The sequence below is a fragment of the Orussus abietinus genome, unplaced genomic scaffold (genome assembly GCF_000612105.2).
Source record: "Orussus abietinus isolate OABI.00-Male unplaced genomic scaffold, Oabi_2.0 scaffold30, whole genome shotgun sequence".
In the NCBI taxonomy this organism is placed as follows: domain Eukaryota; kingdom Metazoa; phylum Arthropoda; class Insecta; order Hymenoptera; family Orussidae; genus Orussus; species Orussus abietinus.
In genome coordinates this window covers 245,401-264,598 of record NW_019394276.1, presented here as the reverse complement: position 1 = coordinate 264,598, position 19,198 = coordinate 245,401, and the positions used below count along the sequence as shown (strand labels likewise).

The 19,198-nt window shown below is 48.3% G+C and overlaps 4 protein-coding genes and 1 non-coding gene across 12 annotated transcripts; 4 read left to right on the top strand and 1 right to left on the bottom strand.

The window, feature by feature from the left end:
* The first annotated feature begins 469 nt into the window (after positions 1-469).
* On the top strand, positions 470-9,291 carry LOC105701813 (TATA-binding protein-associated factor 172). Of its 3 annotated transcripts, none has more exons than XM_012428904.2 (15): positions 470-626; positions 1,110-1,154; positions 1,225-1,457; positions 1,542-1,912; positions 1,986-2,325; positions 2,418-3,040; positions 3,118-3,896; positions 4,026-4,623; positions 4,703-4,997; positions 5,097-5,407; positions 5,486-5,799; positions 5,886-6,636; positions 6,709-6,984; positions 7,056-7,685; positions 7,778-9,291. In XM_012428904.2, the coding sequence occupies exons 2-15, from the start codon at positions 1,144-1,146 to the stop codon at positions 7,979-7,981; spliced, it is 5,736 nt and encodes a 1,911-aa protein (XP_012284327.1). In that variant the 5' UTR covers positions 470-626; positions 1,110-1,143; the 3' UTR covers positions 7,982-9,291. The 3 variants fall into 3 exon arrangements, with proteins under 3 accessions (XP_012284327.1, XP_012284325.1, XP_012284326.1); XM_012428902.2 differs by having other exon boundaries at positions 1,225-1,472; XM_012428903.2 differs by having other exon boundaries at positions 470-653; positions 1,225-1,472.
* LOC105701815 (alkyldihydroxyacetonephosphate synthase) lies at positions 9,229-14,016 on the bottom strand. The gene is made up of 6 exons (XM_012428905.1): positions 13,856-14,016; positions 13,255-13,344; positions 11,406-11,686; positions 10,800-11,088; positions 10,353-10,662; positions 9,229-10,240 (listed from the first exon to the last, which is right to left on the bottom strand). Exons 1-6 carry the CDS (start codon positions 13,924-13,926, stop codon positions 9,467-9,469), a joined length of 1,815 nt encoding a protein of 604 aa, XP_012284328.1. The 5' UTR covers positions 13,927-14,016; the 3' UTR covers positions 9,229-9,466.
* Positions 14,017-14,436: 420 nt separating this feature from the next.
* On the top strand, positions 14,437-18,126 carry LOC105701884 (RNA exonuclease 5). Of its 6 annotated transcripts, none has more exons than XM_012429019.2 (10): positions 14,437-14,741; positions 15,035-15,115; positions 15,187-15,382; positions 15,478-15,665; positions 15,730-15,976; positions 16,038-16,236; positions 16,320-16,690; positions 16,780-17,030; positions 17,114-17,492; positions 17,582-18,126. In XM_012429019.2, exons 3-10 carry the CDS (start codon positions 15,254-15,256, stop codon positions 17,888-17,890), a joined length of 2,073 nt encoding a protein of 690 aa, XP_012284442.1. In that variant the 5' UTR covers positions 14,437-14,741; positions 15,035-15,115; positions 15,187-15,253; the 3' UTR covers positions 17,891-18,126. The 6 variants fall into 6 exon arrangements, with proteins under 6 accessions (XP_012284442.1, XP_012284439.1, XP_012284441.1 ...); XM_012429018.2 differs by lacking the exon at positions 14,437-14,741 and adding an exon at positions 14,756-14,859 and having other exon boundaries at positions 14,940-15,115; XM_012429016.2 differs by lacking the exon at positions 15,035-15,115.
* Positions 18,127-18,313: 187 nt separating this feature from the next.
* Positions 18,314-18,386, top strand: Trnak-cuu. Its single transcript has one exon. It is a non-coding gene; the product is annotated as a tRNA-Lys (tRNA).
* A 336-nt stretch (positions 18,387-18,722) lies between these two features.
* On the top strand, positions 18,723-19,195 carry LOC105701633 (histone H2A). Its single transcript, XM_012428534.2, has one exon. The coding sequence runs from the start codon at positions 18,800-18,802 to the stop codon at positions 19,172-19,174; it is 375 nt and encodes a 124-aa protein (XP_012283957.1). The 5' UTR covers positions 18,723-18,799; the 3' UTR covers positions 19,175-19,195.
* Positions 19,196-19,198: the final 3 nt, after the last annotated feature.

Below are 19,198 nucleotides of genomic sequence, written 5' to 3'. Positions count from 1 at the left end.
CGCACTCGCGATGGCGGTACCATCTATCAGTCGGCGTTGGCGGCTCACGTACTCGTGATGGTAATACCATGCGGCAGTTGACGGTGGTGGCTTACCTACGCTTAACGATACTGCTCGCTTTTGATAGTAAGAGAAGAACACTCGTGACGCTCCATTTGATTTTATCTACTTATCTACTACTATTAAGTACACTGTTGCCTCGAAATCGACGTGATGCGGAGCTTTGGGGCACGCGTACGAAACCAGAGGGCAGCACAGGATGCGATCACACGATCCTGCCCGTGAGCAATATCCCAACTCATCTCTGGTTCGACTCCCTAGCGTCATCTTCCTCAGCCGGGGTGGCCCCTGATTGGTCGCGCCCCTTGCAGCTTGCGCGAACCGACCAATAACGGCCAAATCGGGGGACAAAACTCAGGTTCCCCTGCAATATGGCTGTCAGTATAAATTTGATGCTTGTACCATGCGTTTCTCTCCGAAAAATTTCAGAAAATGCCTCTGTTCTCGTCGACTATTCCGCAAGCTCCGGCGTGATGTGATTTTTGGAGAATCGATACGGTGGGAAACGGCAATGCGGGCTGGCTGAACGATCCAGGACCAGCAAAATTGCATTTATTTGATCAGGGGTAAGCTGCGGGCGTTACTTCCGAAAGGTTTGTTGTTATTATGTCCATATTGTGTCGTTCCCTCCCGAATTTCACCCTCTTACGAACCCCCAAAAACCAGCAGTTCCTTAGACCCCTTCGCGGCTTTTTTCTTATGGCTCCTCGCTTTTTGACCTACATTCTCGTTTTGGAAGTAACACCTCTAAATAAGATACTTATTGGTATTTTTTATTGGGTTTGTCGATTTTTCCTGGAGAAATTCGTGCTATTTAATAGTCAGACTTCTTGCGTCTATGTTAGGGGTTCGGCGATGCCTGAAATAGTTCCCGAAATGTAGTAAATGATAACGTGAAATACGTCTTTATGCCTATGCCAGATGCTCGCTTCTTAGTATCTCTTTTACCAGGAAAACGCAGACGTACTTTATTACGTCAGGGTTTGATATTCTCTCTGTTCAATCTTTAATACGCGGATAATTTTTTTATGTTTAATGCTTAATTTCAGGTAGTAGAAGCCAGGAGAATAAAATCGATTCATCATGACGTCACGGTAATTCCTTAATGTTATTTACCTAGTGGTATCTGATACAAGGAGATATAATCAATTATGGCGTTTACAGATTGGACAGACTCTTCATATTACTTGAGACGGGAACTAATGCCGTGACCAAGCGTGCCGCGGCGCAGCAACTGGGGGAGGCACAACGATTACATCCTCACGAGTTGCACCATTTATTAGCAAGGGTGTCGACTCTTTTAAAATCGCCACAATGGGACACGAGAGTATCGGCTGCTCATGCTGTCCAGGCTATTCTTACTCAAGTACCGCCTTGGGATCCGCAACCTATTAAAAGTAACTTTTCTAAAAGTAAGATTATTTTGCTGTAATGACCGAGCCTCTGTTTTGACTCTGTAATTTAAAATTAATTCATTGTAGATGAGAAATCGATGACGCAAAGGAGATCAAGTATTGCAAATAATAAGTTGAGCTTGGAGGATTTTGACATGGGGAGAATATTAGCACGGAGTTCACATCTTACCGGGTCGGAGGGTAGTGAATACGATCTGGTGGTTGTCGAAGGAGACCAGAATGTGCAACCTCCTCAGGAGGACAAAATTCTTACTGCTAATTTTGGCATCGATCCGCGATTAATGGGCGTGGATACTTCAGAATTATTTACTGCAGAAGATCTGTTACCCACGCCACCGACACCTACCTCCAACGTACCCACAAAAATGAGCATTGATGAAGCTCTTCGTCAGAATAGTGGTCTGAGCAGACGAGAAATGAACAGAGCGAGGCGTAAGGTAAATGTTCGTTTGAAATTTTAAATTAGTGAGAACATTTTCCAAATCGTAAGTAATATTAAACAACCCATAGGCTCGTCAGTCGGTATCAAAACAGCGCTCTCGCGATCCAGATGAACCTCAAGAACATTCTGTCCCAACGAAAACTCACTCGTTAGTAACTGGTGAACCATTGAGCAAAAAGATCAAACTGGAAGAAGTTGTGTCATCGGAACTGGGAACAAACAATGTAGTCACCTCAGAACCGGGAAACGGAGTGCCAGATGTAACTGGATGTTGGTCAGAGTCTACGATAGACTGGCCACTGGAGTCATTTGCCGAGGGTCTTTCTCAAGACTTATTCAGTCAGAAATGGGAGGTGCGCCATGGAGCTGCAACTGCACTGCGTGAGCTCATTCGACTTCATGGAAAAGGTTTGTATAAATTAGTAATTCCTTGATGATTAATGTCACGGTCATTAAATTACCAGAAATGTATCAATGGAGAATTTTCCTGTTATTTCCAGGTGCAGGGAAATCAAAAGATCAAACAGCCGAAGAAATGGAGGAGAGTAACCGTAGATGGGTGATCGACGTAGTGCTTCGATTGCTTTGTGTGTTAGGATTAGACCGGTTTGGAGACTTTGTGTCGGACCAGGTGGTTGCCCCAGTTCGTGAGACCTGTGCACAGGCTTTGGGTTCTTTAGTTTTACTGATTCCAAACACTGAGGAAAACAAAGTAAAAAACCAGGGCGTCATGGCAGTGCTCTCCATTATGTTGAAACTTCTGGAATACGATGAATGGGAGGCTAGACACGGTGCATTATTAGCATTGAAGTACCTGCTGGCTGTGAGAGATGACTTGTTGGATGATCTCCTGCCAAAGGCATTTCCCGCAGTGATGAAAGGCCTAGCAGACCCTGTAGATGACGTAGGAGCTGCAGCAGCTAGTGCTCTTATACCCGTTGCCTCTGCGCTACCTCGTCTCCTGGAGCCTTCGCAACTCGAAGCAATAGTAGTGAGATTGTGGGAACTACTACGAGAACAAGATGATTTGGCAGCAGCGTGTAACAGTTTCATGGGGCTTCTAGCTGCAATACTGTCACTGCCTGCTGCAAGAGCTTGCCTTGCTCCGCAACCACTATCACAGGTAGTTATTAAATTTTTAACATTATCTTAATCAATTTTATCTGACTCGATTAATCAATCAATTTCTATCATGCCCAGGTGTTACCGAGGCTATGGCCCTTTCTCAGTCACTCGAGTTCAAGCGTCAGGAAGGCTACGCTGCAGACTCTACAGACTCTCACTGGTGACGACGGAGACTGCAACGAAGACAGAAAGAAGAGATGGGGCGAAGGTGGAGGGCTAGTGCTTCAGGAAGCTCTTCGTCATGTTTTCCAACGCGTTTTGATAGAGCACGTGCCCACTATTCAAGAAGTAGCCGAGCGAGTATGGGAGAATCTCGTGACTCGCAGTGACCTGGAGATGCTTCTCCACGCAGCCTGTCCCTTGGTCAGCACGTGGCTCTGCCTCGCCATGCAACCGGAGCATGTGCCCTTTAACCCTGCACTGTTGACCACCGTAGTAGTCCAACCAAGAGGACCAAAAGGCATTCAGATAATTGGGCATGGCGAGACTCAGTCCGATTCCAGCAATAGTGGAGCCAACAGCAATCTCAGCGGTACTGGCAAACCCACATCGGAGCTAAAAGTCTACATCGGTGGCATAGAGACCGTAGCCCAAAGTACTCGCCGTTCCAACGTGGTGCCGGCTCGATGCATGGCAGCCAGGATGCTAGGACTTTTATCTCGCTACGTGGTGCAGTTCGCACCTGGTGTCGTCTATACTCCAGATATTCCCAGTCCTGCGCTCTGCTATGCTAAGGTCTTGCTGGCTCACTTGACTTCCCGATCCGCGCTCCAGAGGACCGTAGCTGGACTCACCATGGCGCACTGGGCTTTCCTGGAGCATCCAAACCCACCAGAGATACCTTCGATACTCCGGTAAAGATAATATTTTAAAATGTATTTCCATATACGATCATTTATAGGTCCAATTAAAAAAGTTCACTCGAGTGATTAGCAATGAGCAAGTGTGACGAGCAATATCTAATGCCATTTAATTTTTTCCAGGGATAAGTTGATCAGTTGTTTGAACGAATGCGTCTACTACGATGAGATTGCTGCTGGGTTTACGAGACTGCTGCATGAGAGTCGTGATTACATAGCTACGCTGAAACATTACAAGCTTCCTCTTCCTGTAGAAGTCGACTCCACTGCGGCAGGGATTATGACCCTGGAACAAATTGCCACTCTTGCCAGTAAACCCTTGGGAGCGATGTCAGTTTATAGCAGTGGCTCTGCTGCGGTCACTGGAGCACCTGGATCCTGTGGAGGTGGTGTCAGCGGAGGTGTCAGTCCAGTGATTGTCAAGTTGAAGCCGAAGCTGTTGGAAAGCTTGGAGGAACGGAGACGAGCTTTGGAAGTGGGTGCAGCTGCCACTGCAGCGCAGCAACAATCCTTGAACATCATGTCAATGGCTGCACTAGCTGGAGCTGCTACGATGCTCCACTGTCTGCCAGAAGCTCCGCAACCTTTGAACCCCCTGGTGAAACCTTTAATGGAAGCTGTCAAGCGCGAGGAGGACGAGGAGCTGCAAAAATTGGCTGCGAGACATCTGGCTCATCTTGTTGACCTCTGCGTTACCAGAAAACCATCACCCAATTCTAAGGTAATTGGCTTGATGGCCATTAATCCTTCGCAGTCCTTGACACATTAATGCAGATCTTAATTAAGTGTTTCGTCTACAGATAGCTACAAATTTGTGCACCTTCCTCTGCTCCGATATGGAATTTACTCCACGAGTGACTGGCACCCCGGATGCCCAGTGGTTCGATGGGATTCTTACTCTGAGTAACAGACAGAGGCATGCCGAGAGAGTTGCCTACACCAGAGGAACCGGCAGCGGAATGGGAGGTGGCAGAGGACCAGGTAGACCTCCAACTACGGAAATCCCTCTGGAAGAGCTCTTAGCTTGCGAAGAACCTGAAGCCAAAGCTGCCAGGACGAGACGTCGAGGAGCAACGTTTGCCCTCACCTCCATAGGTAATGCAATTGTTCGTGAACAGTACGTAGTGGAAATATTTTTTTAGTAACGAATTGCTTTAGAATAAAAAAAAATGTAATTACAACTCTGCGATACAGCTTCTCTCCTTGGATCGGGACTGCCAAATCGTCTACCTCATCTCTGGGAGCTGATGCTACCGGCGATTTTACAGAAGTCGGATTCACTGCTTCCGGAGACTCATCCACAGGAATGGCAGGAAGAAGCCAATCAGCTGGTCTTCGGACTTCAGGTGTTAGAAATTATGGCACCTAGTTTGGACCGATCTCTGCTGCCTCCGGTGCTGGAATGTCTGCCGAGGCTCTGTTCGCTTCTGGCCCATCCTTACAAAGTTGTCAGGCACATGTCTGCTCGCTGCATAGCGGCGCTGGCTACTTTAGACACCGAAAAGGTAGAATTCTATAATTTAGTATCCTCCCTCTTTCATCGCGTCAAATGCAATTATTTTAAACGAACGATTCCCTTCCAGACAATGGATCACGTAGTGCACACAGTGATCCCTCTACTCGAGACCAACAACGTGGAGACCGGAGACCCGAACACGATAGCGGCACCAAACGAGTTGGATTCTAGACGTCAGGGTGCCGCAGAAGCGTTCACCTGCCTCGTGGAAAGTCTCAGTGTCGGGGTCGTACCTTATGCAGTACTCTTCATGGTTCCCCTACTCGGGAGGATGAGTGACCAGAATCAAGCGGTACGCCTTGCGTGTAGCGCAACCTTCGCCACGCTCGTGCAGCTCTTGCCCCTTGATCCTGGAGCGATCGCCGATCCGCCCCACCTTGTGTAAAGATTCTCTGAATATTTTTTAATCGCTAGGTATACGACTAGCCAATGCTTCGTCGCTGAGTCGAGGATGCATATCATTTCAGAGAGGCCAAAGCGCAGGAACGACGCTTCCTGGAGCAACTTCTAAACCCGCGCAGCATCCCCGACACCCAGCTTCCCATCCACGTGGCAGCGGAGTTGCGAGCTTATCAGCAACAGGGTCTCAACTGGCTGAACTTCCTGAACAGATATCGCCTTCACGGAGTCCTCTGCGACGACATGGGTCTAGGCAAGACCCTGCAGACCCTCTGCATCCTGGCCCTCGACCACCACCGTAACCAGAATGCTCCTCCGAGCCTCGTGGTTTGTCCTCCGACCTTGACCGGTCACTGGGTCTACGAAGCCGAGAAGTTCCTGAGAAACGACGACCTGTCGGTCCTCCAATACGCGGGAACTCCTCCGGAGAGGGAGAGACTGAGGCCCAGGGTACCTCGGTATCGACTCGTCGTCGCCAGCTACGACATCGTCCGCAAGGACATCGAGTTCTTCGAGGCGGTACAGTGGAACTACTGCGTTCTTGACGAGGGTCACGTCATCAAGAACGGGAAAACCAAAAGCGCGAAGGCCGCGAAGAGGCTGCACGCTCATCACCGGTTGATTCTCTCCGGCACTCCCGTGCAGAACGACGTCCTGGAGCTTTGGTCTCTCTTCGACTTCCTCATGCCTGGGTTCCTGGGGAGCGAGAAACAATTCGCCGCCAGGTACTCGAGACCGATTCTGGCTTGTAGAGAGCCGAAAGCTGGACCTAAGGAGCAGGAGGCCGGGGCGCTCGCCATGGAGGCACTTCATCGTCAGGTACTAAGATATCCATGGGGTCGTTCACTGGGAGTCCTAGGCAGTTGTTCTCAATGGCGGGGATTTTCCTAGGTGCTCCCCTTCCTGCTGCGCAGGAACAAGGAGGACGTTCTTCAGGATCTACCGCCTAAGATCACGCAGGACTATTACTGCGACCTCTCGCCGCTCCAGCGAACGCTTTACGAGGATTTCCGGACTCGTCACTCGGCTACTCTGTCATCGGCGGCTTGCTCTTCCTCGGCCAGCAAGCCTCACGGTGGACACGTCTTCGAGGCCCTGCGGTACCTGAGGAATGTCTGCAACCACCCGAAACTAGTGCTCAATCCTCGACACCCTCAATATCAAGCGGTTCGTGGAAGCTATATTGCCGTCACGGTTATTAGAAGAACATTAGAATTTATTTTATATTCGTCGCCTAGGTTTCCGGGATGCTGAAGCAGCAGCAGAGCACCTTGGCGGACATCGAGCACGGCGCCAAACTCCCGGCTTTGAAGCAGCTCCTGCTGGACTGTGGCATCGGTCAGCCTCAGCAACAGCGAAACCCCACCCTGGTGGTGAACCCGGCGGAGGGCCAGCAGCATCAGCAGCAGCTGGTTAGCCAGCACCGAGCCCTGATCTTCTGCCAGCTGAAGGCCATGCTGGACATCGTCGAGAAGGATCTGCTGCGCACCCATTTGCCCACGGTGACGTATCTCCGACTAGATGGAAGCGTCCCGGCCACCCAGCGTCACTCGGTAGTCGCCAGGTTCAACGCGGACCCGTCCATCGACGTGCTCCTCCTGACCACCCAGGTCGGCGGCCTAGGTCTTAACCTGACCGGAGCAGACACCGTCATCTTCGTCGAGCACGACTGGAACCCCATGAAGGACCTGCAAGCCATGGACCGAGCCCATCGGATAGGTCAGAAGAAGGTGGTCAACGTCTACCGACTCATCACCAGGTCCACCGTCGAGGAGAAGATCATGGGCCTGCAGAAGTTCAAGCTGATGACGGCGAACACCGTCATCTCTACCGAGAACGCCTCGCTGGAAACCATGGGCACCGATCAGGTAACATGCTGAAGATCTTCATAACTTAGGGAGAATTTCGTTTTTTTTTTTTATTTCCTTCCTGGTAATTAATTGGACGTCCCCTCGCGCAGTTGTTGGACCTCTTCTCCCTGGACAACGGAAAGGAAAAAAAGGGGGAGCCTCCCGGGGATGGAACCACGTCGACCGTGGGAGGTATGCCTGGATTTGGGCGTTCCGTCCTGGAGATCCTACCGGAACTCTGGGAGCAACAGCAGTACGACGACGAGTACGACTTGGACTCTTTCCTGTCGACCCTGAAACCCGAGGCCCAGTGATGGCACACCGTGCGAACGATCAGCTGATCGGTCTTCTAGCTTTAGACTTCCTTTTGTAGCACCTCGACGAAAGGGAGGCCCTACGTTTGACAAGCAATTACATCGATGCAGCCTTTTTCGTAGCGTGTCTCGAGCGCCGGCTGTGTCGGTTGGGGAGTAGAAAAGCGAATCACTTCCTCCACCTTTTCTTTTTTTTTTTCCCTCCTTTTTCTTTTCATTTCTACGCTCGGTTACGACGTGTAGGATAATTTTAAGACGCTCCGGGATCGCGGCAAGGTGTCGGTGGTGTTGAGGAAAAAAAAAAAGAAAAAAAATAAGATATGGCGAGTGGGATCAGGAGCCCGGCAAACCTCGACGTCCGACGAGAGTGAAAGGCAGTGCCTTTGCTTTTTTGCGGGGAGGACGAATGCTCTCGTCGAGTTTAAAACCGCACGGGTTCTTAGCGACTCTTCCGTACGCCGCAAATGTTTGCTCGCGAATGTCCTCGTGTGTTTAACGCGTGCCAGGAGTACGCGGTAATCGTTGGGAAATGTTTTATTGACACCGGTGGGTCGTTCGGCGCGCCAGGCGAATGGAGGAATAATAACCGAATGAGATGCAAACTTCACGGCGCATGGTCATACTTTTGTAGGTCAAGTCTCGTCGGTAATTGTTCCGCATCGCGATTGGCATCCGTATGCAAGCGAGGAATCTCGGGGCTTTAACAGTTTACACGGTACGCGATGAAATCCTGGATTTAGCAATAATAAGGCAATAACGAAGCTGGCCATTTTACGAGCCAAGTAATTGTCGGTCGTTTTGCGCGACGACTCGTTGATTTTAACGTCTCATTTTATTAATCCCTGATTTTTCTTCCCACCGATTAGGTCAATTTATTCGGAGGGTCCTGCGAGACATCCTTCGAGCAAACATTTTCGCCGATGCACCTTGACATTCCCAGGGCGTATTATTAATTCTAGGATCGAACAAAACTCCGTCAGAGTGACACACAACGAAGGCGGCGATGCATCCGGGAAAACGAGGCCGGGCGAGGTAGAATTAAATGGCCATCGATTGTGTACGTACAATTGCGAATGAAAGATGCGGAAAGTGCGTAGTCCCTTTTGCATCGTCTACTTCCTCATTGATTGTCGAGCAAAAAGACATGTACACAATGTTATGTAATAGCCGATCGTCGATCTAGCCGAAGACTCGAACAAAATGCGATTAAGCTTAAGGATACCTAGGAGGTAAATCACCCGCGTAAATCGAGTCCTCTTCTCTTTATTTATAATAACTTATAAAATGAACCGTCGATACAATTACAAGTACACGTATTTGTACCAAGAGAGAAAGAGCCTTTCCCCTCGTTATTTCCTTAACGCTAGCCATACTTAGCTCCAGGGTCCGCCTTGAGAAATTTCCTATGATTTCCTTCTTCCTTTACCTTCATTGAGTATCGCCATCTTCGCTGGGAGAACCCTCTTCATGGGTTGCTCTTCGGGTTCAGAGCTTGGCCGTGCACCTGGGGTCAAGGTTCCCGGCTGCGAAGATATTCCTGGGGTCGAGGTATTTTTTAGTCGCTCGGTACAGGTCAACCCCGACTGGTCCCACGGCGAGGGGATAGAAACGTGCCCTGATCTTGCCGATTCCGTGGTGATGGGACAGGGAGCCCCCACTGGCGAGGATCTCCTCCCTAGCCGCCTCCTCTATGGCCTCGTAGGTTCCCACGGGGTCTGCGAGACCCTGATGATTAAACGCCATGTAGAAGTAGATGCAACACCCCGCGTCATAGGTCTGGGTGACTCTGCAGGATATCAGCTGTTTCCCGATGCCGCGACTCGCGCATTCCCTGGCCACCTTCGACTTGACGTTCCTGCACAAGGACAGAGCCCGGTTCCAGGACACGGAGGTCTCGAAGGACTCCGCCAGGATGCCGAATTCCAGGGCGAGGTCTCGGATGTAGGCGATTACGAAGGTCAAGGTGTAGCCTCGCTGGCCGTTCGTTTCACCGGCTGGGAGGCCGCTGAACTCCTTCGCTATCGAGTACACTCGACGCTCCTGGGACGCCACCTCGGTCGCGGACTCGCTCTCGAAGAGGAGAGTAGCCACGCATATGCTGTTCCAATCGTAGCCCTTGATCTTCGCCACGTACGCGTGCTTCAGACCCTGAAGAAGCATCCCTACCCAGCCGGTCTCCGGGCGCAAGGCTTGCCCGAACTTGAATTGCTCGTTGTCCATCAACCGGATACTCGCCGGCTGGCATCGATGCCTCGCTATCTGCGAATGAGTTCATTCAGCTCTTATCTAATTATGAATGAAGACTTGGAATATCTTGGTATAGTAATCGGAAATTCCTTTAGGATTCCAGCAGGAACCTTGGCTCGCTCACCTCTCGCAGGGCTCGCACGCCGCTCTGGAAATCCGGGAAGACGATGCTCCCGTATTTCACGATCTTCGGCATCGGCCGGACCTTGATGACCACCTCGGTGACCACGCCGAGGGTGCCCTCGCTGCCGAGGATCAGCTGATCGAAGTCCGGACCGCAGGAGCAACGGGGTACCTGGGCTCCTCGTTCCAACGTCAGCACTGGTTCTTCCGTCCTTCCCGTGACCATCCTCACTCGGACCACCAGGTCCTCTATGTTCCCGTAAGTGTTCTTCTTCATGCCGCTCGCCCTCGTCGCCACCCAGCCTCCCAGGCTGCTCTTTTATCAAAGAATCGGTTAATAAAAGGGAACCTGTGTTCCGGGGTTTTCTTATTTAATCGATAATTCTCTACCGCGGTTACTTTAAGATGAACTTATTTTTAGGTGATCCGGAGAACCGAAGAGGATTACCTGGAGAACTCGTGGGAGTCCGGCTCGTGGCCGGAAGTGAGGCCGCGAGCTTGCAGCTCCCGCTCCAGGTCTTGTCCCACGATCCCGGCCTCGCAGCAGGCGAGGAGGTTTTCCTTATCTATCCACAATATTCGATTCATCTGGGACGTGTCCAAGGAGACTATCGTCCTCCTCTCCTGCGGGGGGCAGGTCGCTGCACCGCTCACGCTGGTGCCTCCTCCGAAAGGAATACAAGCCACGTCGTGCTCGGAGCACGCCTTTACTATTCTCTCGACGTCCTGGTGGCATTCTGAAAGATTTCCACGGTAAGAATTAGGTAAACGATCGCCCGACTACTTGCGCAAAAAAAGAAAAAAAAAAAAGAAAAGAATTAAGAATCGCAAAAATCGACCTGCAACCGACGCGGAATATCCTGATATATTTTAAAGCGATGGAAGGTATTTCAGGACATATTCCCTGGAATATAATAATGTAATAATTTAATAAGGCAGCATTAGTCCGGTGCGTAATTAACGTTACACCCTAGGGCAGAATCGTGCACCGTAAATAAATAAATGCCTTCTCCGGGGAAGATCATTATTTTTCCCGCGACCGAGAGAGACGTACTCGGCCAGAGGACGATGTCCGGTATCCTCTGGAAGGTCCCGTGCTGCAGGACGAAAATTTCCCTCAGGGTGTGTCCGTGAGACCTGATGAGTCGATCGATTCCTTCGGTCGAATGGTCGACTCCCAGGTTCTTTACGGCCTCCAGGAACTCTGGGGAGATGATCGGCTCGGGATACGTCGAAGGAGCCACCTGGGCCTGGTGCCTCTTCTCGAAGTCGACGGCGAAGGTGTCGTTCACCCATTCGACGAAGTAGGGTAACTCCTTCCCACCGATCGGGTACCTGCAACATCGTAAACGATCACGCCCTGTTCTCATCTCTCCTCGACTTGGCCTTATCGAACTATCTTATCTACGCACTTTATGGTAGCGCGTGCCGCACTAATCCTCGGCCGGAAATAACGAGTGACAAGGTAGTCGATAGATTACGATTTCAAAGAATTACCCTAAATAACATGTCACGCCTCAAGTGAATAATTACTCATCATTCACATACTTATTATACTCTAACGCCATCTCAGCCGCATTTCCATAAGTCGGTATTAATTTTCATAAACCAACCAGGAACTGTTTCACTTATTCCGCGCATTGCGCCAGGTACCGAGTGGCCTTGGAATTGAGCAATAACTTTTTCTAGTTTTCAGGAGAGTCCAGGAGGCAGGATTTGTCCAGCTGAGGCAACAGCTTGCGGAACCAGGGGACAAACGATCGAGAACCAGGGCCCTGGAAACTCTTAAAATCGTAATGGCTCTTTATTATGCTAACCAGCTAACCGCCAGCCGATGGAAATAACGTTAAGCTAAATTGCGACCGAGCCATAACGAGGACGTGCTCCATGCGTGGATTACTCAGCCTCTCCGAGGCTTCTTTAATTTTCTCTTAGATCATTTCCCCAGGAATTCCGTAGAAAGGATCTTGTCGCCGATGTACACGTGTACTGGGTTTTAAAAAAATAAGAATATGTGCTCTCGAATGTGCCCTCCACTAGTCGAAGGTATTGATTCGTCGGGTGATATCCGTGGACGTCGGATAATCGCGTACATACTTCAATGCCGCAAATCCCTCGCGCGTGGCATACTTTATTCCTGGCAATGACCAGCGTGATCGGCGCTTTCAACGTAAATCGCGTCCTCATAACCGGCAGATTTCCTAATCGCCTTTTTCCCGTCTCCGCCATGAATCGTTCTCACGGGTTTCTCTTAGTGACATCGACCGGCAAGTTCTTTCTCTGGCGGTTCTCGTAATGCTGACATTGTCAGTTGGCGCCGATACGGGCGCATAAAGTGCGTAACATCAGCTCATTGACGGTGCGAATGGGAAATATTTCTCGATGCGTAATCCCGCCTGTGGTCGTTCTCTTGTCCTTCCTCTTCCCTCGTGTTGCAAAACGAGGAGGACGCGTTAAAAGACGAGGGGGACGCGTTAAATGGGCCGCTCCAAAAGAGATCCCGGGACGTTTTCCCGTTCACAATCGGCCGCGAAACAAAAGTCTTGGTCTTCTAAGCCTGCTAGTGGCCGGTTGGGAAAGCATCTCCGAGGAGGCGGTCTTATTGACCGAACGATTCTCGGTATGTCTTTGAAAAATGCTAATTCTCCTTCAGTCGTGTAAACAGGGGTGGGAGCTCGTGTTTGCTCGAGGCTTACGGTCCGCCCTCGTCCTCGTCTCCATCTCCGGCTCTGCAAGTAAATTCAAATCGACGCCTCCATTGAATCTCGCTACTTCGCCTTCTACGAGACGCTTTTTAATATTTACCACCGACGGAGTCGAAAGTCAAAGTCTGCTCGCATACGTACCCCTATTTGCGTAGTACTAATGGCAAGAACAAATCCGGCAAAACTACGTTTCGTTACCTGGAGCCCAGAAACTCGATGATGCCCTTCTCGTTCATCAGGAACCGCGAATCCTTGTATCCCCAGCCGTTCCATTTCAGCAGCTCTTGCCTAAAGTGTACAAGCGATCGTTAGTGAGATACATGGACGAGAGTGTTTGCGTCCTCCATGATTTTCTTAATATTACATTAAAAGAAAATATCGGAGCGAGACAAACGTCGCAATAAAATGCTTTCTTATTCCACGGGAGGAGGAAAATCCAGGAGTTTTTTTAAACGTCGTGGTAGATCGTCGGAGAATTTATCCGCTCTATATCGCGCCTAGTTGAGGGTTGAGCCAGGCGAGTCGATAGTCGCACGAGGCGCGACGGCGTGGAGGTGTTAATTTGATAAAATAAATTGCGAGTTATTTAATAGTAATTCAGTGGCAGACTCGGTCGCTTCGGCGTCGCTCGGTCGATAAGTCTCGCGTTTAATAATAAAAGGCGTACTCCCCCACGCTCCCCTTCCGAGTGAACAGGCGCGGCGAATACGCCGGCTGCGCGAGGGAGTGCGAGTGAGAGGAGACGATGCGCGCCGCCGCGAGAGCGAGAGAGACGCTGATAGGCGAGAGGGCGACTGACCTGGATCGAGGCACGGCGCTTTTCACGAGGGTGACGCCGTCGAGGGAGGGCTCTTTCCGGGAGGTCTTCATACTTCTCGGTAGGGTAGACTGCAACTCTGCAGTTATGTACACGAGGAGATGAACAGACTGGGCCGATCAACGTCAATCGCGCCCCGCGAGTTCGCGGTCTCGACTGCCGGCACGCGACCCGGCAAACCAAATTTAAATCGATAGGACCCCCGCCCAACCACGCTTCGCCTGGCGCCGATCGAACGGAAAGTGCAGGGGGCCGCCCGCCAATGGCGGGCTCGCTCTCTCGTGCATGCATCCTCCGTGACGTAATCGACAGGCGGAGCCGCGTGAGCGAGAAATCTCACGGATCTTAGATCGCAGTCCCACCGAGCGCGTCGAGGGTCGCACGGAGTGCGGCGCGCCGCCGCGTCAGGGATCGACCAATCAGGATTGCGCGTCAGCTCGAACGCCCTTCTGATTGGCTCTTCGTTTGACGCGGCCTAGGACGTCCCACTCCGCAGGACACTCGACGCGACTTCGGCCTTGCGACCGATGTGGGCCAATGGGGGCTCGCTTTTTGTTGGAACCATGTCGGGGTCGACTCAGCAGGATGTAATTGACGTCCGGGGCGTGAACTTCAGATGTATATTTATGCTCATGTATGTTTTAACTAGTTTTAATTAAATAGGTAGTGGGATGGATATTAATTGCCCCGAGATGTCTTCATGACACGTGGATAAACATGGATTTACTTTAGAGCGAGCTGAAGACGTAACACTTGTACAATAAATAATATGATTATTCTCCTTACTTCTGCTCGAGACGTTTACTCCGGAAATCGGTGAAGGCACCACATGTCGGATAGCCTAACCTGTATTGTAACAGAATTAATGGTAAATGAACATTTGCTATCTCATTTAGCAAGCATTGCATGTTTCGGGTCGTAACAATGTGCGGTATCTAGGTGACAAGGGAGGCAATGGTTTGACTGCATTTTGGAGACACGTTACTGTAATAAACTCGGAATTTCTAACACCATAACAACATTTCAAACTTGCATGGCACTTACTCGACCTATTTTACATGTTCAGTCTAGATTTATTCCCAGTCGGCGGATATTCCTAACCTTACCACTTAATGGTACATTATGGTTTTCAACAATCATGCAAAATTCACAACTTTTCAGAGTTTTGTGGAATTCTCGGATGTAGTATTAATAAATGAAGGGTTATGCTTTGGTCAATTCAGGAGGAATTAATGGTTTATGGTAGTAGTCAGTTCATATTTTTATGACTTAAAAGTATCGTCAATAGGAGATTTAAATATGTTTGGTTACAGGGCGTTAACGACTGTAGTAGGTTATAAATGTTGTTGAACTCGAAGAGCGAAGGAATATTGCTGCACCATGAAGACCCCAACAGACAAGCAGTTGCAGAGGATAGAGAAGAAACGTAGGAAAATGGAAGCTCTTCTGGAAATAACTAAGCTGAACGACAAGGACCGAGAGGCAAGAGCCCTTGCTGAAAAACAAGCGGTAAATAACTGCATTTTTTTTATGAGATATTGTACAGCAGTCTCATTACGTTTCTATAAATTATGCGTATCAAGCAAAAATTTCTGTTATCACAGAACATGGAAGTTGAGCAGCCTGAGGAGCTGGCTAATGTTAGCAGCAGCAATGGTGTATCCAGTAGTGATAATCCGAATCGAAAACGACCATGCAGCACGACAGAAGATGTGAATGCAGAAAATGTCAATCATGAAAAAAACCTCCAGGACAGTCAGCAATCCGATCCACTTAGCAATAAGAAACCTAGGTACACGTTTGTATGTTTATCAATTAAAATGTTCAAGAAATATAAATACATTTATATTTTCCAGATTGAGTGGTGAAGAATTTCTAAAATTGAAACAGGAGTTAAAGCTACGGAAAGCCAAACTACAGGCAATACCACGTTTTCATTTAAGAACCGTTGGTGAGAATGCTAGTTTGAATGCTAATGTCAAAACTGATGACAGGATACCAATTTTCCTAAGTGATGTGCAGCATCTATTACTGTATTCCCTGCTTGGCCATCATTCTCCATACTTGCCAGCAAGGTGGTGTGTGTTAGAAAAATTTAACAAGGTAAGAATATTTATTAAAACGTTATTACAGTGATTTATTAAATTGCCGAATTCTTTTATAGGTCACGCACACAGTGGTCCTAGTCATAGAAGGTCTGTCATTGTATCACTTTCTGGCTTACGAGTCAATGTTTTCTAATATTACTGCTAAATTGGACTTTCGATTAGAATTGGTAACGCCAGCAGCTTATGGTGGCTCGATAGTAGAAGAGCTTTCTGCGGTCCCGCTCACAGGAACGCAGAGTCGCAGGCTAATTGCCCGTAATCACTGTTTCTTATATTGACAATAATGTACATTTGTATTCTTATTATAATTTTGATTAATTATAGTTTCTTAATTTTAGAATTTGGCTCTCTTGAATCTGCGTTGCAGAGTACTGGAGATTTGGTTAAACTCCTGAAAGTCGTCTTTCCAATGCATTCTACAGCTATGAATGATAAGGAAAAAGCAAGGGAAAAAATGCAATTACCACCAAACGACAAGTTTCCTAGAACACAGCTACTATTATCTCCATGGCAGCTCGTTGAAGAGAATTATCCTTTACCACTGAAAGGTGAACTGGCCAAAAGGTACAGCAAGTACATTTTAACAAAGGACATGTACGATGAAGCTACACCAAAGTCTCCGATGTTTGGTCTGGATTGTGAGATGTGTCGAACAACTACGGGTCTATTAGAGCTGACGAGAATATCAATAGTTGACGAGAGCTTGAATGTAAGAAAATATAATGTCATGATAAAAATTACTCTGGAGGTTGTAAAAATTTTGAATTTTGAAACGCGTCATATTTTTTCTGACTATAGGTAATTTTTGATCGTCTCGTAAAACCGGATAACGATATCACCGACTATTTGACGCGTTACAGCGGCATCACCAAAGAGATGCTTGATGGTGTTACGACGACTTTGTCGGATATCCAACAATCCTTACGAGATTTACTTCCAGCAGATGCTATTTTGGTCGGTCAGAGTCTCAACTCCGATCTCCACACTCTGAAGATGATGCATCCATACATAATTGATACATCGGTCATATTTAATATGACTGGAGACAGGTCTGCTAATATTTCCATTATATTTTTTTCCTCTGATTTTGAGCTGAATAGAAATTTTCAAATAATTATTTCTTCTGCAATAGATACAGGAAAACTAAGCTGCAAATCCTGGCGAGAGAGTTTCTGAGCGAGCAGATTCAACATAGCAAAAATGGTCACTGCTCTATGGAGGACTCGAGAGCTTCGTTAAGACTGGCTCAGCTAAAACTCTCGCAGAGCATACATTTTGGGGACGCAGTATTACTTGGCCAACAAGAACTGGAGTCACGCCAGAAACAAAAAAAGGACCAGGTGAAAGCCGAAGCTCAGAAATATGGAACTTCGATATTCTCCCACGTAGCAAAGAACAAGAGAACCGCAGCCATTATTGGCAGGGAGGATGTCCTGAACGAGTACTCCAAGTACCTGCAAAACTCTTCGCTTAGCATCATGGATGACAAACACTTCAACCAAGACGATCAAGTATTTATAATAGTCCTATATTATTCTTCAACTCAAATTTAATATTTCATTGGAAGTATTAAGTTGTTAATTATTAATTAATTTTTAAGGTACGTCTTGTGATGGCGGATAGCAACAAGCACGCGGTATCCAGAGCCTCGCAAATCGCCCTGGAACATGCATTCACTCTTTCTCACGTGCGAGTAGAAGAGGAAAAGCTGAAGGAGGAGCATTTGGAAAAGACCTTCCGGTCTGTCAACAAATGGGTGTCAAAAGTCTGGCAGCACTCCGCCGTCAATGGCTTGGTCTGCGTAATTTTCGGCGGACAGGATAACGCCGCTAATGGCGCCTGCTTTTTGAACATTAAAAAAGAAGCGGTCCCATTGCGCACCATGCTGAAGACAGAAGCGCAGTCGTAGCTAAATGATGCTGGAACGTCACGAAAGATATCAACTGTATTTTGAAAAGTGATTACAGGCAAGGTACAAAGACCTTCGGAGAGCATTGCTTGAAGCAGAGACAGAGGCCCGCCTCTGAGACTATCTTTGTTAGCAGTGTACAAACCATTGTGTCGTTAATAAACTTTTAATATTTCATTTATCTTGAAATTCGCGCTCTACTTTCTAGATTTAGAACGGAGTATGATCTCCCGCATGTACGAATATAGCACGAAGAACTGAGAATACAAAATGTGTAAAAAGACTTCTCACATTTTGTTGTCTGACATCATAAAAAAATTCAGAGTTCTTTAGAAATGCTTAAAAATAGAGAAAAAGTATTTCTAAAAATAATTTTTGGAAACAGGACGTTAAGTACGAATTTTGAGAAGCCCATATCAAGTAGCCCGGCTAGCTCAGTCGGTAGAGCATGAGACTCTTAATCTCAGGGTCGTGGGTTCGAGCCCCACGTTGGGCGAAACTTATTTTTTCTACAATTTACGACATTACCGTATTTAATATTCATCAATGAGTTTATAAAATGTTTTAATTATTTACAGACGAGGAGAGTACAATAATAAGCGAAAAAGATTTTTAGACGTCGAATCGTTCGTTCAACCACGGAATACATACCAACGGTTATTCTGTCAGGAGCAGCTGGCGTCTGTAAGTAGTCCGCACCAATCAGAGAGCCGGATGAGGCTGAGCAGCGAACGGAGCGCTCCCATTGGTGTGCTGCTCATCCCCGCAAAGGTATAAATACGGATGCAGCCGAATGCATCGAGTCAATTTCAAGTCCAAGAGTCAAGAGTCAAGAGTCAAGAGCATCGAGTCAATCTGCCACAGAGGATTGGAACGTGAACGTCTCGCTTGCTCTTCGAATACCAAAAAATGTCAGGACGCGGAAAGGGTGGAAAAGTTAAGGGGAAGGCAAAGTCCCGCTCCAACAGAGCAGGTCTCCAGTTCCCCGTTGGAAGGATTCACAGACTGCTCAGAAAAGGAAACTACGCGGAACGCGTTGGCGCAGGTGCTCCGGTTTACCTGGCGGCTGTAATGGAGTATCTGGCCGCAGAAGTTCTCGAGTTGGCCGGCAACGCTGCCCGTGACAACAAGAAGACGAGGATCATCCCGCGTCACCTCCAACTCGCCATCCGCAATGACGAGGAACTGAACAAATTATTATCCGGAGTAACCATTGCTCAAGGCGGAGTACTGCCGAACATCCAAGCCGTCCTGCTGCCGAAGAAGACCGAGAAGAAAGCTTAAAACCTTGACTTTCAATCCTGCATT